General features: G+C 44.7%; 1 protein-coding gene across 2 annotated transcripts in view; it reads right to left on the bottom strand.

Annotated features, from left to right (window-relative positions):
* LOC137439577 (homeobox protein cut-like 1) overlaps positions 1-15,389 on the bottom strand; it is a 436,829-nt gene that overhangs the window by 27,911 nt on the left and 393,529 nt on the right. Inside the window, exons 15-17 of one of the 2 annotated variants that reach the window (XM_068135458.2) lie at positions 7,399-7,543; positions 1,359-1,457; positions 1-851 (exon numbers count right to left, since the gene is read on the bottom strand). In XM_068135458.2, the coding sequence (XP_067991559.2) occupies positions 1-851; positions 1,359-1,457; positions 7,399-7,543 (1,095 nt within the window). The remainder of the gene's footprint in view (positions 852-1,358; positions 1,458-7,398; positions 7,544-15,389) is intronic. The other variant, XM_078768104.1, reaches the window with a different exon arrangement.

Here is a 15,389-nt window from a genome sequence, read left to right as displayed (position 1 = left end):
CTTCTCACCAAAAACCCTCTGACAGATGCCATTCTTTGTGAGTTTTTCCTTCACCAGGCGAGTGAGCTCAGCGGTGTCTACTTCACGGTACATGTACACTTCGTACTGCTCAGGTGTGAGTGGGGGAATGCAGGGCCGAGGCGGTTTTCCAAGGAGTGAACCACCCACCGTTGCTGCTGATGCCCCGGCTTCCCCAACACTAGGTCCCATCTCGGAGCAACCCCTCGTTGGTTCACTCAACACTCCCTCATACTGTCCTTCAGTGGGCATGACCGCTTTTGTACGCACTCGTTGAGTTTGACTATCAGGTGTGCCCGTTGAGAAGGGCCGAAAGGGTTCTGCACGATAGTAAGCTGTGGATGGGATCGGTGACGTTGGAGGTGGGCAGTAGAAGGCCTGAGCAGCGGGTGAAGGCCGGTGTTTGGTGCAAGGTTGAGGGCGCCCATCCTCAAGCTCTGTTTTTACACGGCGAATGATGTTTTGTACGAATTGTGCATGTGCCTGAGAGGGACCAGAACTACCATTGCTGCCATCTGCCACCGTGGCACCATCACCTTGTGGTTCTGGGCCTCGGCCAACTGCAGCGGCACCCGCGGCAGGGCTATGCTGGGTGGGTTCGGAAAGTGAGGAGGATGAAGAACAGAGCGAAGAAGATGAAGATGAGGAGGCTGAGGAAGAGCAAGAGGTTGCAGTTGTAGCAGGAACAGGCGTCCCATCAGCTACAGCTTCAGCTTGCAGCATGGCTGTTCTTTGGGCATCCATCTCACGCCGGGCCTGCTCCAGCAGAGATCGGATGGTATCATCGGAGCTGCTATGCTCTGGAACTGGTGACGGCATCGAGATCTGCTCTGCTATTGGTGAGGAGATGCAAGAGGAAAAAAAGCAGATGGTTCAAGCAGGCAGGCACGCCAAGACAAAGGATTGCAATCGGATTGATATAGCCACTTGCAAATTTATGGTGGATGAAGTATAAAGTTTCTAAATGAAAGATAGAGTAAAATGAAGGAACAGTAAATTGAATGCAAATTTTTAGCAGTTTCATAATGCGAGGTTCTTTTTATGCCAAGTAACTCGCATTCTTTGAGAACGCGTTCCCTCCACCGCTCTGCAATCCCCACCCCAGTGGTGAACTGTAATGCTACTAGTTTAACAAGGAAGTTTCAAATAGACTGAAATAAATACAATGGGCTGAGCTGATGGTCAAGCTCGATGAACAAAAATATCATTGAAACAGAAATATATTCAGCAGGTAACAGTCTTGCTGTAGCTTAAATGACGGGCGAGAGCGATCGTGAATATTGTTTTGTGTAACGGATGTCCGGCACTCATTGTAAAGTGGACTGCTCCAATGTACAAACCTTTCTGTGCCTGAATCTCCTTCTTAGCTTGCTCCAAGATATTCTTGATGGCATCATCTGAACCACTGTCTGGTGTTTTTATCCGTGGGGTGATGCTTCCTGCACGCGGGAGAGGGTCGAAAGCTTAGATGCAATGGTGAGATGCATAAAGGCCTCAGGATGAGCCCTTTCCTTACACAGAATGAAGATGGGTTTTGTTTTGTTGTTGGGTGGTAAAAATCTCATTCCTTAGCCTCTCTCTCTGGTGAGGATTTTCCCCGAGGGTGAAAACAATGCTGTGATAATTTCTATCATCTAGAAGGTTCTGTACAAGTGTCTCTTTCCCATTATCATTGTCATTACACCATCTGTGGCCACATAATCTGTTCAATTAGAGAGGCTTGGCTGGGACTTTTGGGGGTACGACGACGCAGTATGTTAGTGTCTGCATGTCTCATAGACCCACATCAGTAAGCCAATAATCGAGCTGTTTTATTTTTTTTTCCCCAATTTTAAATTGAAAGACAAAAACATACAAAGCCGATAGTGATAAACAACATATAGTCATGATGTGATAATTGCGTATACTGACGATTACTACTAGAGGAATGATTATAATAATTTGTGAAAATAACCATTCTGCATCATAATCAGTGTTAAACACTTTTTCAAAACGTTTGAGTGTCAAAACGGTTATTTGAAAAGCTCAACTTTGAACAGCCAAACATGGGTTTTTTTTTTTAAATGGCTCAAAATGGCATCCAAAGTGACAAAATGTCATATTAAAGCTGTTTAAGTTGAGGCCAGGGCTTTTGAATTGTCTTTGCATACCCTAAGTGCTAAAACTGTGATCAAAAGATCCAATGCAGTTGGAATTTTCTTTTTGGATTCTTGAAAGTGAAACAAAACTCGGATTAAAATAAAAAACGAAGAATTTAAATATTCGTTTCAAAAAAACGAAGAATTTAAATATTATCATTACATTAAAGTTCACTTCGTAATGTTACGAGGCAAAACCCAAGGGCTGAAACGATAGCCTGGTGGTGCGCACACTCGCCTCTGAGCTGTCTACCCTGGGTAAGAATCCGGACCAAGCTATACACTGTGATCCTGGTATTTTGCAGGCAAGGTGAAGCATAAATGTTTGCACCGTCCCTCGGATGGACGTTATACTGGGTGTTAGCATTAGTTGGTTGACTGTAGAGATCCCATGGTGTACTTTCTCGAAGAGTAGGTGATCTATCACCGGCACCCTGAACAAATTTCAAATTCCTGTTCCAACTTACAAGGGGCACTGCAATAGTGACACAGGCACATCCCATAACCTAGCAAATAGTGCTAACCGCAATCATGTACTGCATACAATGCCTTCAGAAAATATTTAAAATGGATTAACATTGGGATCTTTTGTCACTGATCTGCACATAATATAGTGGGGTGTCCTCAAAAAACAAACTTTCAAAGAAAAAATTTCCGTTATTTGCAGTAGCTCACTCAAAACATGACAATGCGCTTATTATTCAAAGGAACTCTACTATCTCGAAGTAGATAGTACATTGGTACCTGCAAGAGATGGTTTTGGAACGATATTACAAATAATCAGTTAATCTTTACATCATTGTACATACCTGCACCAAGTTTGAATTAGATCACTTCAGCCATTCTCGAGTTATAGACCTATTACAGATTTGACCTTTGACCTCTTGACCCGAAATTCTAATCACTTAATCTTTGCAGCATCATACAAACCTGTACCAAGTTTGAACTAGATCACTTCAGCTGTTTTCAAGTTACTAGGGCATGCCCGTACTATATATATATCTAAAATTATATCCCCCCCCTCTATTTACATGAAATGGTTTGGTCCAAAGCGAACGGCTTGCGAGTACGGTGACAATCCCCCCCCTCTATTTACATGAAATGGTTTGGTCCAAAGCGAACGGCTTGCGAGTACGGTGTTTTTTATCGGACCCGTGGAATTATAGATAGTAGTTTTAATTAGTTTTAAAACATAGTTTAACGGCAACATAGTTTGCCGACGGGAAATAAATGAATACGCTCTCAAATGTGCCATCCGAGGCAGAGTCTGTTCGCCACGTTCGGCACACGTGATAGCTCGCTGCTCTCTGATTGGTTGAATCGTTTTTTGGACATAGCTCGGTAACTACTTCTGCGATTAATTTAAAACCTTGAAAAGGCACATCCTCGGGTCCCCAGCAATATACCTGGCAAGTTTCAAGTATATCGGACCGGTAGTTGTCGAGAAACAGCGGTCACAGACAAACATACAAACAAACATACACACAGAGATTAGTGGAATTATAGATAGATAGACCTATTACAGACTTTGACATTTGACCCCAAAATCGAATCACTTAATCTTTACATCATTATACATGCCTTTACTAAGTTTGGAATTAGATAACTTCAGCCGTTCTCAAGTTATAGACCTATTAGAGACTTTGACCTCTTGACCCCAAAATCTAATCAGTTCATCTTTACATCATTCTACATAAGTGTACCAAATTTGGTCAGAATCCCATCACTGGTTCACAAGTTATCGCGGTAACAGTATTTTTACCTAACGTGACGTCTGACATTTGCCCTTTGACCTCGTGACCCCAAAATCGAGTAAGTTCATCTTTACCACATTATGCATACCTGTGCCAAGTTTGACTAAGATCCCTTTAGCCGTTCAAGTTATCGCGGTAACGAAAACCTATCACGGACGGATGGACGGACAGACAGCCGGACGGTCAACCTGAAAACATAACGCCTCCGGCGACTTCGTTAGCGGAGGCATAACAAAAAATAACTTTCCTCAAAAAAATGTTTATGGATTATCAAGTATTTTCCGAGGACACCGGTCAAATCAAACGGAAATGGAATTTTCTTATTGCATCTCAGTTTGTACATAACGTTGTCATTGTTGCTGAGGCTATTGACACATGAATGACTTTGGGTGTTGGCATCGTCTTTTGACCTCTTAAAGGATGCCATTTTGCCATCAGCAATTACCAAGACATTTTACAATATTATATTCCACTGATGTTTAAATAAATAGATCGATTGAATGAGTACGAGTGTAAATGAAAATCCTGGTGTCTTCTTTCTCCCCATTAGGTTTGAATCCAAAGTTGGATTGGCTTATTTGGCATTCCCATCTTACAACGTTCAATCCCAGGTTTGAATCCTCTGTACTACTCTGTATACTACACTCCTCTTACTTATGTAATGGCCGCAATTAAACTCTTCGTGTGGGGTCCACTGAGAAAAGTTTTTTGACACAAGTCTTTCACGATCAGCTGACTAGGCATGACATTCAACTGGAGTTGATTTGGACAGGAATTTGAAACACCAATCCGACAGTATAGTCGGGTCAGGAATCGAGTCCAGGTGGGAGTGCTCAAAGGTAAGTGCACTCACTCTACCTCTGCATCATCCTGTCGGAACAAAAGCCGTGTGCCTATATACACCACAATGCAAAAGTGCATTGATGTCTACGAATGTTCCTGTCCTGCATGTAATGCATTCACAGGCCTTAGATCATCGTTTCAAAAAAAAGGTAAAGTAAGTCTTCCAAATGTGTAATAACCTCGTGAGCTTTGATGCGAAATGCTACCCAAAGGAGGAAATTAAAACTCACTCCAGCACAAAAGAAACGGAGAGTAAACAGGGTTAAAATATATTCACGAAAACGTTTTTCATCAGAACAAAGTTGTTGTTTTACATTTCCTTGAAATGTCCATTGGCATTTTCAAAATCTCCAGATTCAATTAAAATTTTTCTGCCGCTATTATAATATTGTTACTCACTGCACCTGAAACTGCCTTGGAATGGCCTTTACGCTAGGCTAGGAGAGGATAAAGTATGATATGAGGACTGGGAGGGGAGAGGGGGACCGGGAGAGGAGAGGAGGACTGGGAGGGGAGAGGGGGACTGAGAGGGGAGAGGAGGACTGGGAGGGGAGAGGAGGACTGGGAGGGGAGAGGGGGGCCGGGAGAGGAGAGGAGGACTGGGAGGGGAGAGGGGGACCGGGAGAGGAGAGGAGGACTGGGAGGGGAGAGGGGGACTGGGGGGGGGGAGAGGAGGACTAGGAGAGGAGAGGGGGACTGGGAGGGGAGAGGGGGACTTGGAAGGGGGAGGGGAACTGGGAGGGGAGAGGAGGACTGGAAGGGCAGAGGAGGACTGGGAGGGGAGAGGGGGACTGGGAGGGTAGAGGGGGACTAGGAGGGGAGAGAAGGAATGGGAGGGGAGAGGGGGACTGGGAGGAGAGAGGGGGACTGGGAGGAGAGAAGGGGACTGGAAGGGGAGAGGAAGACTGGGAGGGGAGAGGGGACCAAGAATGTAGAAAAGGGCTGGAAAATACAAGCCAAGAGGCCGAATAGACATGCAGGTTTTTTATTTACAGGAAAATGTAATCAATCATACAACCCGTCCTATTAGACATCAAATTAATGAGTCGTTTTCAAAAAATATCGGCCATCGTGTAATTTCTGAAGGTGAAATGAATCCCAGGAGTGGTCTCAATAAACCTCCGACACGCAGAGTCAATAATGTGTCGCCATAAATGGAATTAGTTATTCATGTTTATATTTTGAACAGAAAAAATTGTACCGTGTTGCAATATAATGGTCCAATTAGTATAGACGTTATCGGCTTTGTGAAACTTTCGGGTGAAATTAAAACGTGATTAACAAATGCTTCAGAAGGAACAAATAACGTTCACAAGTGTGCGAACTGCTTTACATGTCGGCCTAGGTCTTCGTTCATCTGCATTGATTTTCTTACTGTTGGGTTTATTTTCTCAATGCAAAGTAAAGTGAAAACTGAAGATAATAATAAATAATAATGGGTATTTTTTTATTAACTCACTTCACTCACTCACCGCAGGCAGGTTGGTGGTCTTTCTGTCTTCTACCGACTCCTCTCCGGCCTTGCTCCCCCAGCTCTGTCTGTGCTCTGTCCCCCAAATATTCCTACAGGTCGCACAAGATCTGCCTGCAACCCTCTTATGGTGAAACTGCCAAAATCAAGACTCTCTATTCACCTTCACTCCTTCATTCCTCTTTTCTCCCGCCTCTGGAACAAACTCCCTCACTCTCTTCAATCCCACTCCACCCTCCAGGTCTTTAAAACAGCTGTTCACCACCATCTCTTATCTTCCCCCATCCAAAACCTTGATCTTTTCTACCCCCATTAATTCACCCCAGATCCACTTTTTTGAAATTCCAACTTCTTTCCTGGAAGTCCTAGCAGTGTTTATGTGTTTTATACTTCTCCCACCCCTCCCCCCTTTCCCATGCCTCCTACCCCCAAGCCCTCTCCCTCCCACAGATCTACGGATGTCCCTGTTCTCTGCTGTTGTACTTGTGTGCTTCGCTCTCTCTCCCCATCTTGTATCCCGCTCCCTAAATCTTATGTTTTATGTGTCAGTTTGTCTTTTTGTGATTAATGTTAGCTCTTACACGAGCCTCGAACTTGTATCCCAAATAATAATAATAATAATAATAATAATAATAATAATAATAATAATCTGCATGAGGATGCACTTTGTGATGCAAAGCCCTGCCTGCGAAGCACCGATCTGATAGTATATAGTCGGGTCAAGAATATAACTGAGATCAGACAGCTCAAAGGTAAGTTCGCTATCTCGCCACCATACTGTCGGATCAAGGGGGTAGAAAACACACCTTGTATATTAAAACACAAAGGGCCATACATAAAGCATGAAACTACTTATTGGCTTTGGAAGAAGTGTTCACATTACAAAGGCAATGTTTTGGGATTAGGAATAAAAGTTTGTTTGTTAGGAATTGAATTTGAAGTTTTTACCTCCCCCCCCCCCCCCCCCCCCCCCTTCCCATGCCTACTCTCCCCGAGCCCACTCCATCCCTCTGTCCCTGCTCTCCATCTTATCTCCCGGTCCCTTTATCATATGTTTTATGTTTTATGTGTCAGTTTGCTTTCTGTGTTAGCTCTTACACGAGCCTCGATCTTGAATACAAAAAAATTTAAAAAAATAAAAAATGTTGGGTTTATGTAAGGAACAAGACCTCACCTCGTTGCTTGACTTGGATTGCACGTAGCGCCAGTACATTTTGCTCATCAGACAAAAACTGTTTCATCTTGAGAAAAGGTTCTTTCCCCTTCACTGTAAGCTTGGTCCAAGGCTTGGGTCTCGCCAAGATCTCGCTTACTGAGCCCTGCAGAAGGCGTTGGGTAGATAGTTAGGAAAACTGTGTGAAAGGAAAATAAAACAGGTGGTGAGGAAGTAGGCCTCCGTGCCCAATGCATGTAACAATTTAAGGGTTGACACTTTTATGAGATCGAGCCATGGAGCTATTTCGACAAGATTTGTCTGAGTGGAACTTGTAATGGGTGGGCAGAAGGATGAGAAGGTGGGGGAGGGAGGGTGGAGAAATCAGCAGTAAAGCTCTATAGGCTATTAAAACCCCCAAAAATGACATCTGATGAACATGTCTGCACATGAGTCAGGCCTGTAGGATGCTGTTAGTCGAGTGAAACCTAGCTAGGACATGTGTTTCTAGGCTGCAGGCTTTCTGGAGAAATATTAGTGTTGCAAACACACACATTATCATAAAAAAGGTCTTAGATTGTACGGAAGCTTTAACAAACTTCCGTTCATCCCAATCAGCGTTTTAAAAAAACAGGCTCAAAGGCTGACAAGTATTAAATCAGGTCTTCTCAGGTCTCGTTCCCTCTGCTCGTTTATCCCTCAGTACCAGTGCAGTCTCCCTAGTTCGTATGTGTTATTCCAACAACCCCATTCTTGTGAAACTCGCACAGTTGAGGCTTACTGCTCACCTCCACTCCTTTCTTCATCTCTTCTCCAATTTGTGGAACCTGCGTCCTCACAAATGGCTTCAAGTTGGCAGTACACCATTTCCTCATTAACCTCATGTCCCTTCCCCGTCCACAAACATTTGCAGGTAAACTTTGTTGCCTTCCGTCTTCTCTCTCCTCCTCTTTGTTCATCCACTTAGTGCGTCCACATGTTGTCCCAATGCCACACTGTTAGTGCAATCCACCCATTGTCACATTGATCTTCCATTTGACCCTGATTTATTTTATTCTGCTGATCACCAGGATCAACACCACCAGAGACTACCTAAGTTCCCCTAGAATGGAACATTAATTAATAATTATATGATTGAGATCATATTGTAAAAGATGCGAAAAAGAATGACCATGTGAGTTGCTAACAATTGTAAGCTTTGGAGAGAGAGCGACAGAGAGAGAGAGAGAGAGAGAGAGAGAGAGAGAGAGAGAGAGAGAGAGAGAGAGAGAGGAAAAAATCTCATTAAAATTTACAACAACCCCTAAGGGGAAATGTGGAAGCCAACATTTAAAGCGTTGATCGCAAAGGTTTCATCAGCACGTTTAAAATCAGCTGAAAACAGACTTTCAACAAGGCCTTTTTATAGTGTATTACCCCACATCACGTGAATGATACAATAAGCAACTAGAACGACGCTCGGTAGAGTGCGTACCTTTGCCAGGCTGAATAGTTTATGTTTTGTATCCAAATTGATAGGCTGGATCTGGATCTGGACCTGCACCCAAATCGAATCGGCTTGTTCTTGTTACCTAATAAACTCATCCACCAAGTTTTCTTTGTCTGAATCCATCCATAACTTGAGATATCCCACTATATATCATTTTGGCCACATCGCTCAAAGGTGAACAATCACTTAAAAATTAAAACATTGATCTCGTATCTGGATTTGGATCTTCACCAATATCGAATGGATTTGTCCTTGTCACACACCCAACCTGTACACCAGGTGTCGTCCAAAATCTGTCCACAACTTATTGAGATATCATGCTGGATACATGTAGTTTGTAGCCCCATCTCTCAATGGTGAAGAATCACTTAAAAAATTATAGGATCCGGATCATCAGCAAAATCTAATCGATTCGTCCTTGTCACACACCCAACCTCTACATCAAATTTCCTCCGAATCTGTCCATAACATTTACAGATATCCTGTTCACAGACAGACAGACAAACAGACAGGGGTGAAAACATAACCTCCGTCCACCTATGGGGAGGTAAAAATGCCTCATTAGCATAACCCAAGAAATAATCAGTGATGTCAGATTGGATTGACCAATTGTTGGAAAGAGAATCAAGTGAAGGAGAGAGAAAGAGATATAAACTACCAAAGACAACAACTCCTCAGGGTGGTGTTATAGCTCAGCATTTTAAGCGTTCAGTCTAAGTAAGGTACGTGTCCCCGCTTTTGCGAATCACCTATTGATGTAAAACGGTTTGAAAAAGACAAAATTGGGACGTGCACAAAGCGGCAAGTTTAGTCCAAAGACCCAGGATACTTTGTCATGCAAAGTCGAAGAATAACATGATATCAATGTATCTTGTCCCCAAGGCCGAAACGCATGGTCATACAACAAACACACATACACACACTCTGGCCTCAAAGGTTGAAACACATGCTCTTACAGGTCTTCAGGCCTCATCAGCAAGGCAAAACCATGTTTAGGCCGTAGTTTAAAGGGCAACCTGTATCAACACCATGTAACATGTCGGATACCAGGAAAGGGAAGTCAAGCAGAGTGTATCATTTTCATACACAAAAATGGATTAACCAATGACAGACTTGGCATTTAATATGGAATATTTTTTTTGTGGGGGTGAACTTACTTTTCAAGATGACTTAGAACCAAAAGTTCATTGGAATTATGTTGAAATTATTCTAGATTTTGTTAATGTGACCTTTAAAAGAAACAAAAACCACATTTGACATTTCGAAGCAAATAAATTGATCCTTGAAAGTGATGTAAACTGATATCGAACTCAATTCACGGACAGTACTGTGTTAAACTTCTGTACGTTTTCCAGAAGTATCTCTTTATTTTGCACATTAAGCAAAAAAAATTTCAACAAAAACAAAAGCTAAATTATGACTGGGATTACGGACAGTAAAATTACAGTTCAGTACTTCGTGTAACCCCCACGAGCATTCAGGAGAGCACGTACACGTCGAGGCATGCTGTTCACGAGATTTGCCAAGGTTTGGACAGGAATCGCTTGCCATGCAGTGACAATAGCCTGCTGCAATTCACGCACAGAGGTGGGCTGCTGGTCCAAGTGGTCGATTTGACGCGTTAATTCTGCCCACAAGTTCTCTATCGGATTCATATTCGGGGACATGGCAGGCCACTCCCTATGCTCTACACCACGGTCAGCAAGAAAGTGTTGGATCATGCGAGCACGATGAGGCCGTGCATTGTCATCTTGGAAGACAAAGTTTCCTCGAAAGGCTGCACGAGCAAATGGAAGCAATGTTTCTTCCAGAATGACCCTGTACTTGAACTGGTTCAGGTTTCCATTCAGAACAACCAGGTCAATTTTGCCCCCTGCATGAAAAGCAGCCCAAACGGTCACCCCACCACCTCCAGCGTGGACTCTTGGCACTATACTATCTTCATTGTGGGCTTCATGCACTTGTCTGCGCACTCGGACACAGCCATCTTGACGATAGACCAGAAATCTAGACTCGTCACTGAAGGTCACGTGATTCCAGTGTCCTGGCTGCCATTGACGGTGCTCTCTGGCCCACTGCAATCGGCGCTGGCTGTGTTGTCTGGTCAGGCGTGGCTTTCTCAGTGGACGCCTGGCACGATAGCCTGCTTGAACCAGTCGTTGGTTGACTAGCCTTCTGAATACAGGCACATTTGTCAGTTGCTGCCACTCAGCCCTAAGCCGATTAGCTGACTTGGTACGGCCATTGCAGACTAACCGGTGCAGCTGGCGATCATCTCTCCTTGTGGTTCTGCGTGGACGTCCTGACCTCGGTATTGGAGTAGGGACACCCCTCTGAGCATTTCGTTTGAGGATCTTTGACACCTGACCTTGAGTGATGCCATACTGCCGAGCAATAGCACGCTGTTTCATGCCAGAATTTCGTAAAGCCATCACTCCATGACAAACAGCATTGTCAAGTTGACGGAACATCTCCAGAGGAAGCGGAAATAACTTTTGTAGACGTGCAGCAGTTGTTTTCCACTAATACAGAACGCAACAACCCATATATACCCGATTGTGAAGCCAATCGTCAAATGTACCTGTCCTTACATTTTGGCATGCCACCTGTGATATAATTCTGTTATTGACTTCTTGCTGCGAAAGACAATCAGTGACATGGTTCTTTCAACAAAGACATCACCGAAGGGTAAAAGAAACTCACCAGATTGACATACTGAGTTCAGAAAGTAAACCCAAGTCAAGAAAAAAATAATATTCCATATTAAATGCAAGTCTGTAATACGAGGATTAACCAGACAAGAGGAAACCTCAATGAACCTCAATGAAACCGAGATCTCGGAGACGGTGGGAGGGATTTTCGAAGCTCCACACGGTCTCCACGTTTTTTCGAAGTTAAGTCTGTTCACAATTGTATTTTGTCGAAACTGTATTTATCTTTCGGTGTGTGAAGTTATTGTGTGCAACTTTGGTTGTTTCTCGGTGTTTATCTTTCATAAATTGATCGTCTGTTTGCCGTGTCGCGAGCAAGGCCTTTGCCGCGTCGTGAACGATTTGAAATCGAAGTTAAGTGATTGTTCCCATTTGTATTTTCGTTAAAACTGTATTTATTTATGGTGTTGTACGTATATTGTGTCCCGACGAAGATTTTTCGGTGCAAATCTTTCATACCTGTATTGAAAATCGTGTTAATTCGTGTCGTGTCTTGAGGCCTTGTACAGTGTACACTGTACAACCTTGAGGCTTTGTTTTTCTCTCAGCGGTCCGTCGTTTGTGATCCAATAACTTTCGTTCTCTGTATTCCCAGTCTTTTCACCCATAGCCTACTTCCTTGTGTAAATCTCAACTCAAAAAACAAACAAACAAACAAAACAAAAAAAAAAACATTCCTTCTCTGTTCTCATTCGTTTATTCATTCTTATTCGTTCGTTCGTTCTTCGACCACGTGTTTCTCCCCCATTTCCCCAGATAGTTTTCACTGTTATTAACCTTCAATGTTTACACTTTCCCCTCAAGTTATGTATTCCGTCATCTTTTATAACACCTTTTTCTTCTTCTTCTTTAAAAGGCTGCTTTCGACTTGCTCACCAAATCAATTCATCCCCAAAAAAATATCCATCTCCTATAGTGCCTTTTTTCTACATTCCCTAAACTCTCCTGCACTCCATCCTCCATCCAGCGTCCTTAAACGTATTTTTAACTCGAAGGTCACAAGAAACTCATTTTGCAATAAATGTTCGTTTCCCATAAATCGTACACTTTCTAAAATCCAATCTCACCCCTCCCCTCCAAATATTCCCCATAACCCCTCCCCTCCAAATCTTCCCCATCACCCCTCCCCTCCAAATCTTCCCCATCACCCATCCCTTTCAAATCTCCCCCCTTGCCCCCTCCCTCCTAAACTACCCCCTCACCCCTCCCCGCCAAGATGCCCCCTCGCCCCTCCCCTCCTAGACTCCTCCCTCACCCCCCCCCCCTCCAAATCTCCCCCATATCCCATCCCTTTCAAATCCCTCCCCTTGTCCCTTCCCTCCCAAACTCCCCCCTCACCCCTCCCCTTCAAATCTCCCCACCCTCATTGCTTCTCAATTTCCCCCCTCTCACTCCCCCTCCTCAAAGCATCCTCCCCGCTTCTTCCCCCTTCCAACTCTTACCTCCATCTCCCCCAACCTTCTGCCTCGCTCTTCCCCCTCCTCAAATAACACCTCATTGTGCCTCACCCAATCACCATCAAACCTTTTGTCCGCCCCATCCTTCCCTTTCTCCGAGCTATTCTGAAATCTCTGACACACCTTCAACAGCTCTCCCTACCTCTTCCACCTCTTCCACATCTTACCCTACCCCTCCTCCCCCCTGTTCTGTATCTGATGCTCCCTCTTCCTCTTCATTAACGGTATGGACCTCAAACATCCGGGGCCTTCGTTCAAACTTAACTGATCTCTCCATACAGGTTGCTTCTGTCAAACCAGACGTGATCTGCTTAACAGAAACTTTCCTCCTTTATGATGTCTCTGATTCCTTAGTATCTCTCCCGGGCTACTCCCTCCTCCGGTATGATAGACCTGAGCCTCGTGCTGGAGGTGGGGTTGCTATCTTTATCAAAAACTCTCTTCCTCACTCGCCCTGCACTGCACTCTCTCCACCTCACCCCCAGGAATACCTCTGGCTACGGCTTCCCCTTCGCTCCCACCTCTTGTTCATATGTGTGTTGTACCGTCCACCAAACAGTGATGACTCCATCTACATCTCGCTGTCTGATAATATGGACCAACTTCTATCTACTCATCCCAACTCTCTCTTCCTCATATGTGGTGATTTCAACTGTCATCATGCCAGTTGGCTAGGTGTGGGTACCTCTCTCACCAGCCATGGCTCCTCAGCAAAGAACTTCTGCGACTCACTGGGACTGACACAATCTGTCAATTTCCCGACCCGGATCTCAGTCAACGGAACATCTTCTCTTCTGGACTTGGTTATGACTAACTTCCCTGAAAATGTCTGCTGCTCTTCTTCTGCTCCAATCGGATCATCTGATCATGTCCTTGTTAAAGTGGACATCTCTCTGACCATCCTCAGGGAGCCTGCTCAGCGTCGACGAGTCTGGCATTTCACTCAGGCCAACTGGCACGGTCTTCAAGCAGCCATCAATCATCTGGACTGCTCTCCCATCTCTACCACCTCTGACATCAACTCATCCTGGGAATTCTTCCAAAGTAAATTGCTCTCTCTCATGCACAGATTTATCCCATCTCGTCTTCAGTTGTCATACCCTTCCTCCCGTCCATGGTACACGGAATCTTGTGGTGAGGCTGTTGCCCAGAAACAACTTGCCTTCGTCTCCTGGAAAGCAAATCCAACGGAAGGAAATCTCATTTCCTTTCACAAAGCCCGAAACAAGTGTGTGTCCACCCTCAGGAGAGCCAGGAAACAATATCTCTCCATTCTCAAGGCCGAACTCTCTTATCTGTCCCCCTCTTCCAAATCCTGGTGGCGTCTGGTCAAATCCGTTTCTGGTGTTTGTTCCCCCTCCATCCCCTCCCTTACCTCAAATGGCTACACAGCTGACTCCGCACGTGAAAAAGCTGAATGCCTCAACTCTGTGTTTGCCTCTAAATCTTGTGTCCCAAACCCATCCCTCTCTGTACCCACCATACCCAGTCGTACCCTGCTGCTCCTGGACTCCGTGTCCTTTCCTCCTGACAAGGTGGAAAAGTTTCTGTCAACCCTCGACTCTGATTCTGCAACTGGACCCGACGGCATCAGCCCACGGGTCCTAAAATCCTGCTCTGCCGCTCTATCTCACCCTCTCTCTGTTCTCTTCACCCTCTCCTTTGCTCAAGGTCAACTGCCATCTGCTTGGAAATCAGCCAACATCACCGCTATGCACAAAAAAGGTGCAAAAACAGATCCTAGCAACTACAGACCAATCAGCCTTCTCCCAATTATCAGCAAAGTCATGGAATCCATCATTGCTTCGGATATGAAATCTTTCCTCTTCTCCAATGGCTTGATCTCTAATCATCAATTTGGTTTCAGACCAGGTCACTCTACTCTGGACATGCTGCTTCTGCTGTCTCAACAATGGATGGAGGTCCTCAATGCCAAACAGGAAATTAGAGCTGTCTCCCTCGACATATCACGTGCCTTCGACACGGTCTGGCACCCCGCTCTGCTCACCAAACTCTCCTCCTTTGGTATCCATGGAAATCTCCACGCATGGCTGGCGGACTTCCTCTCTAGTCGTCGTCAACGTGTGGCCCTGAATGGGTTTCTCTCATCTCCTCTTCCTGTTCAGGCTGGAGTTCCCCAAGGCAGTGTTCTGGGCCCCGTGCTTTTTCTGGTCTTCATCAATGATCTCTCTGACTCTCTTGAAAATCCTCTCTATCTCTTTGCTGATGACTCCACTCTCTGCCGCTCCATCCCTCTTCCCTCAGATCGGCAGTCTGCAGCCTCCTCACTCTCTGAAGACTTGGACAAAATCACAGACTGGTCAAACAAGTGGAACATGTCTTTCAATCCTGACA

This window comes from Myxine glutinosa, chromosome 14 (assembly GCF_964187855.1).
Source record: "Myxine glutinosa chromosome 14, kmMyxGlut1.1, whole genome shotgun sequence".
Classification (NCBI taxonomy): domain Eukaryota; kingdom Metazoa; phylum Chordata; class Myxini; order Myxiniformes; family Myxinidae; genus Myxine; species Myxine glutinosa.
This window is presented reverse-complemented; position numbering and strand designations above follow the sequence as displayed.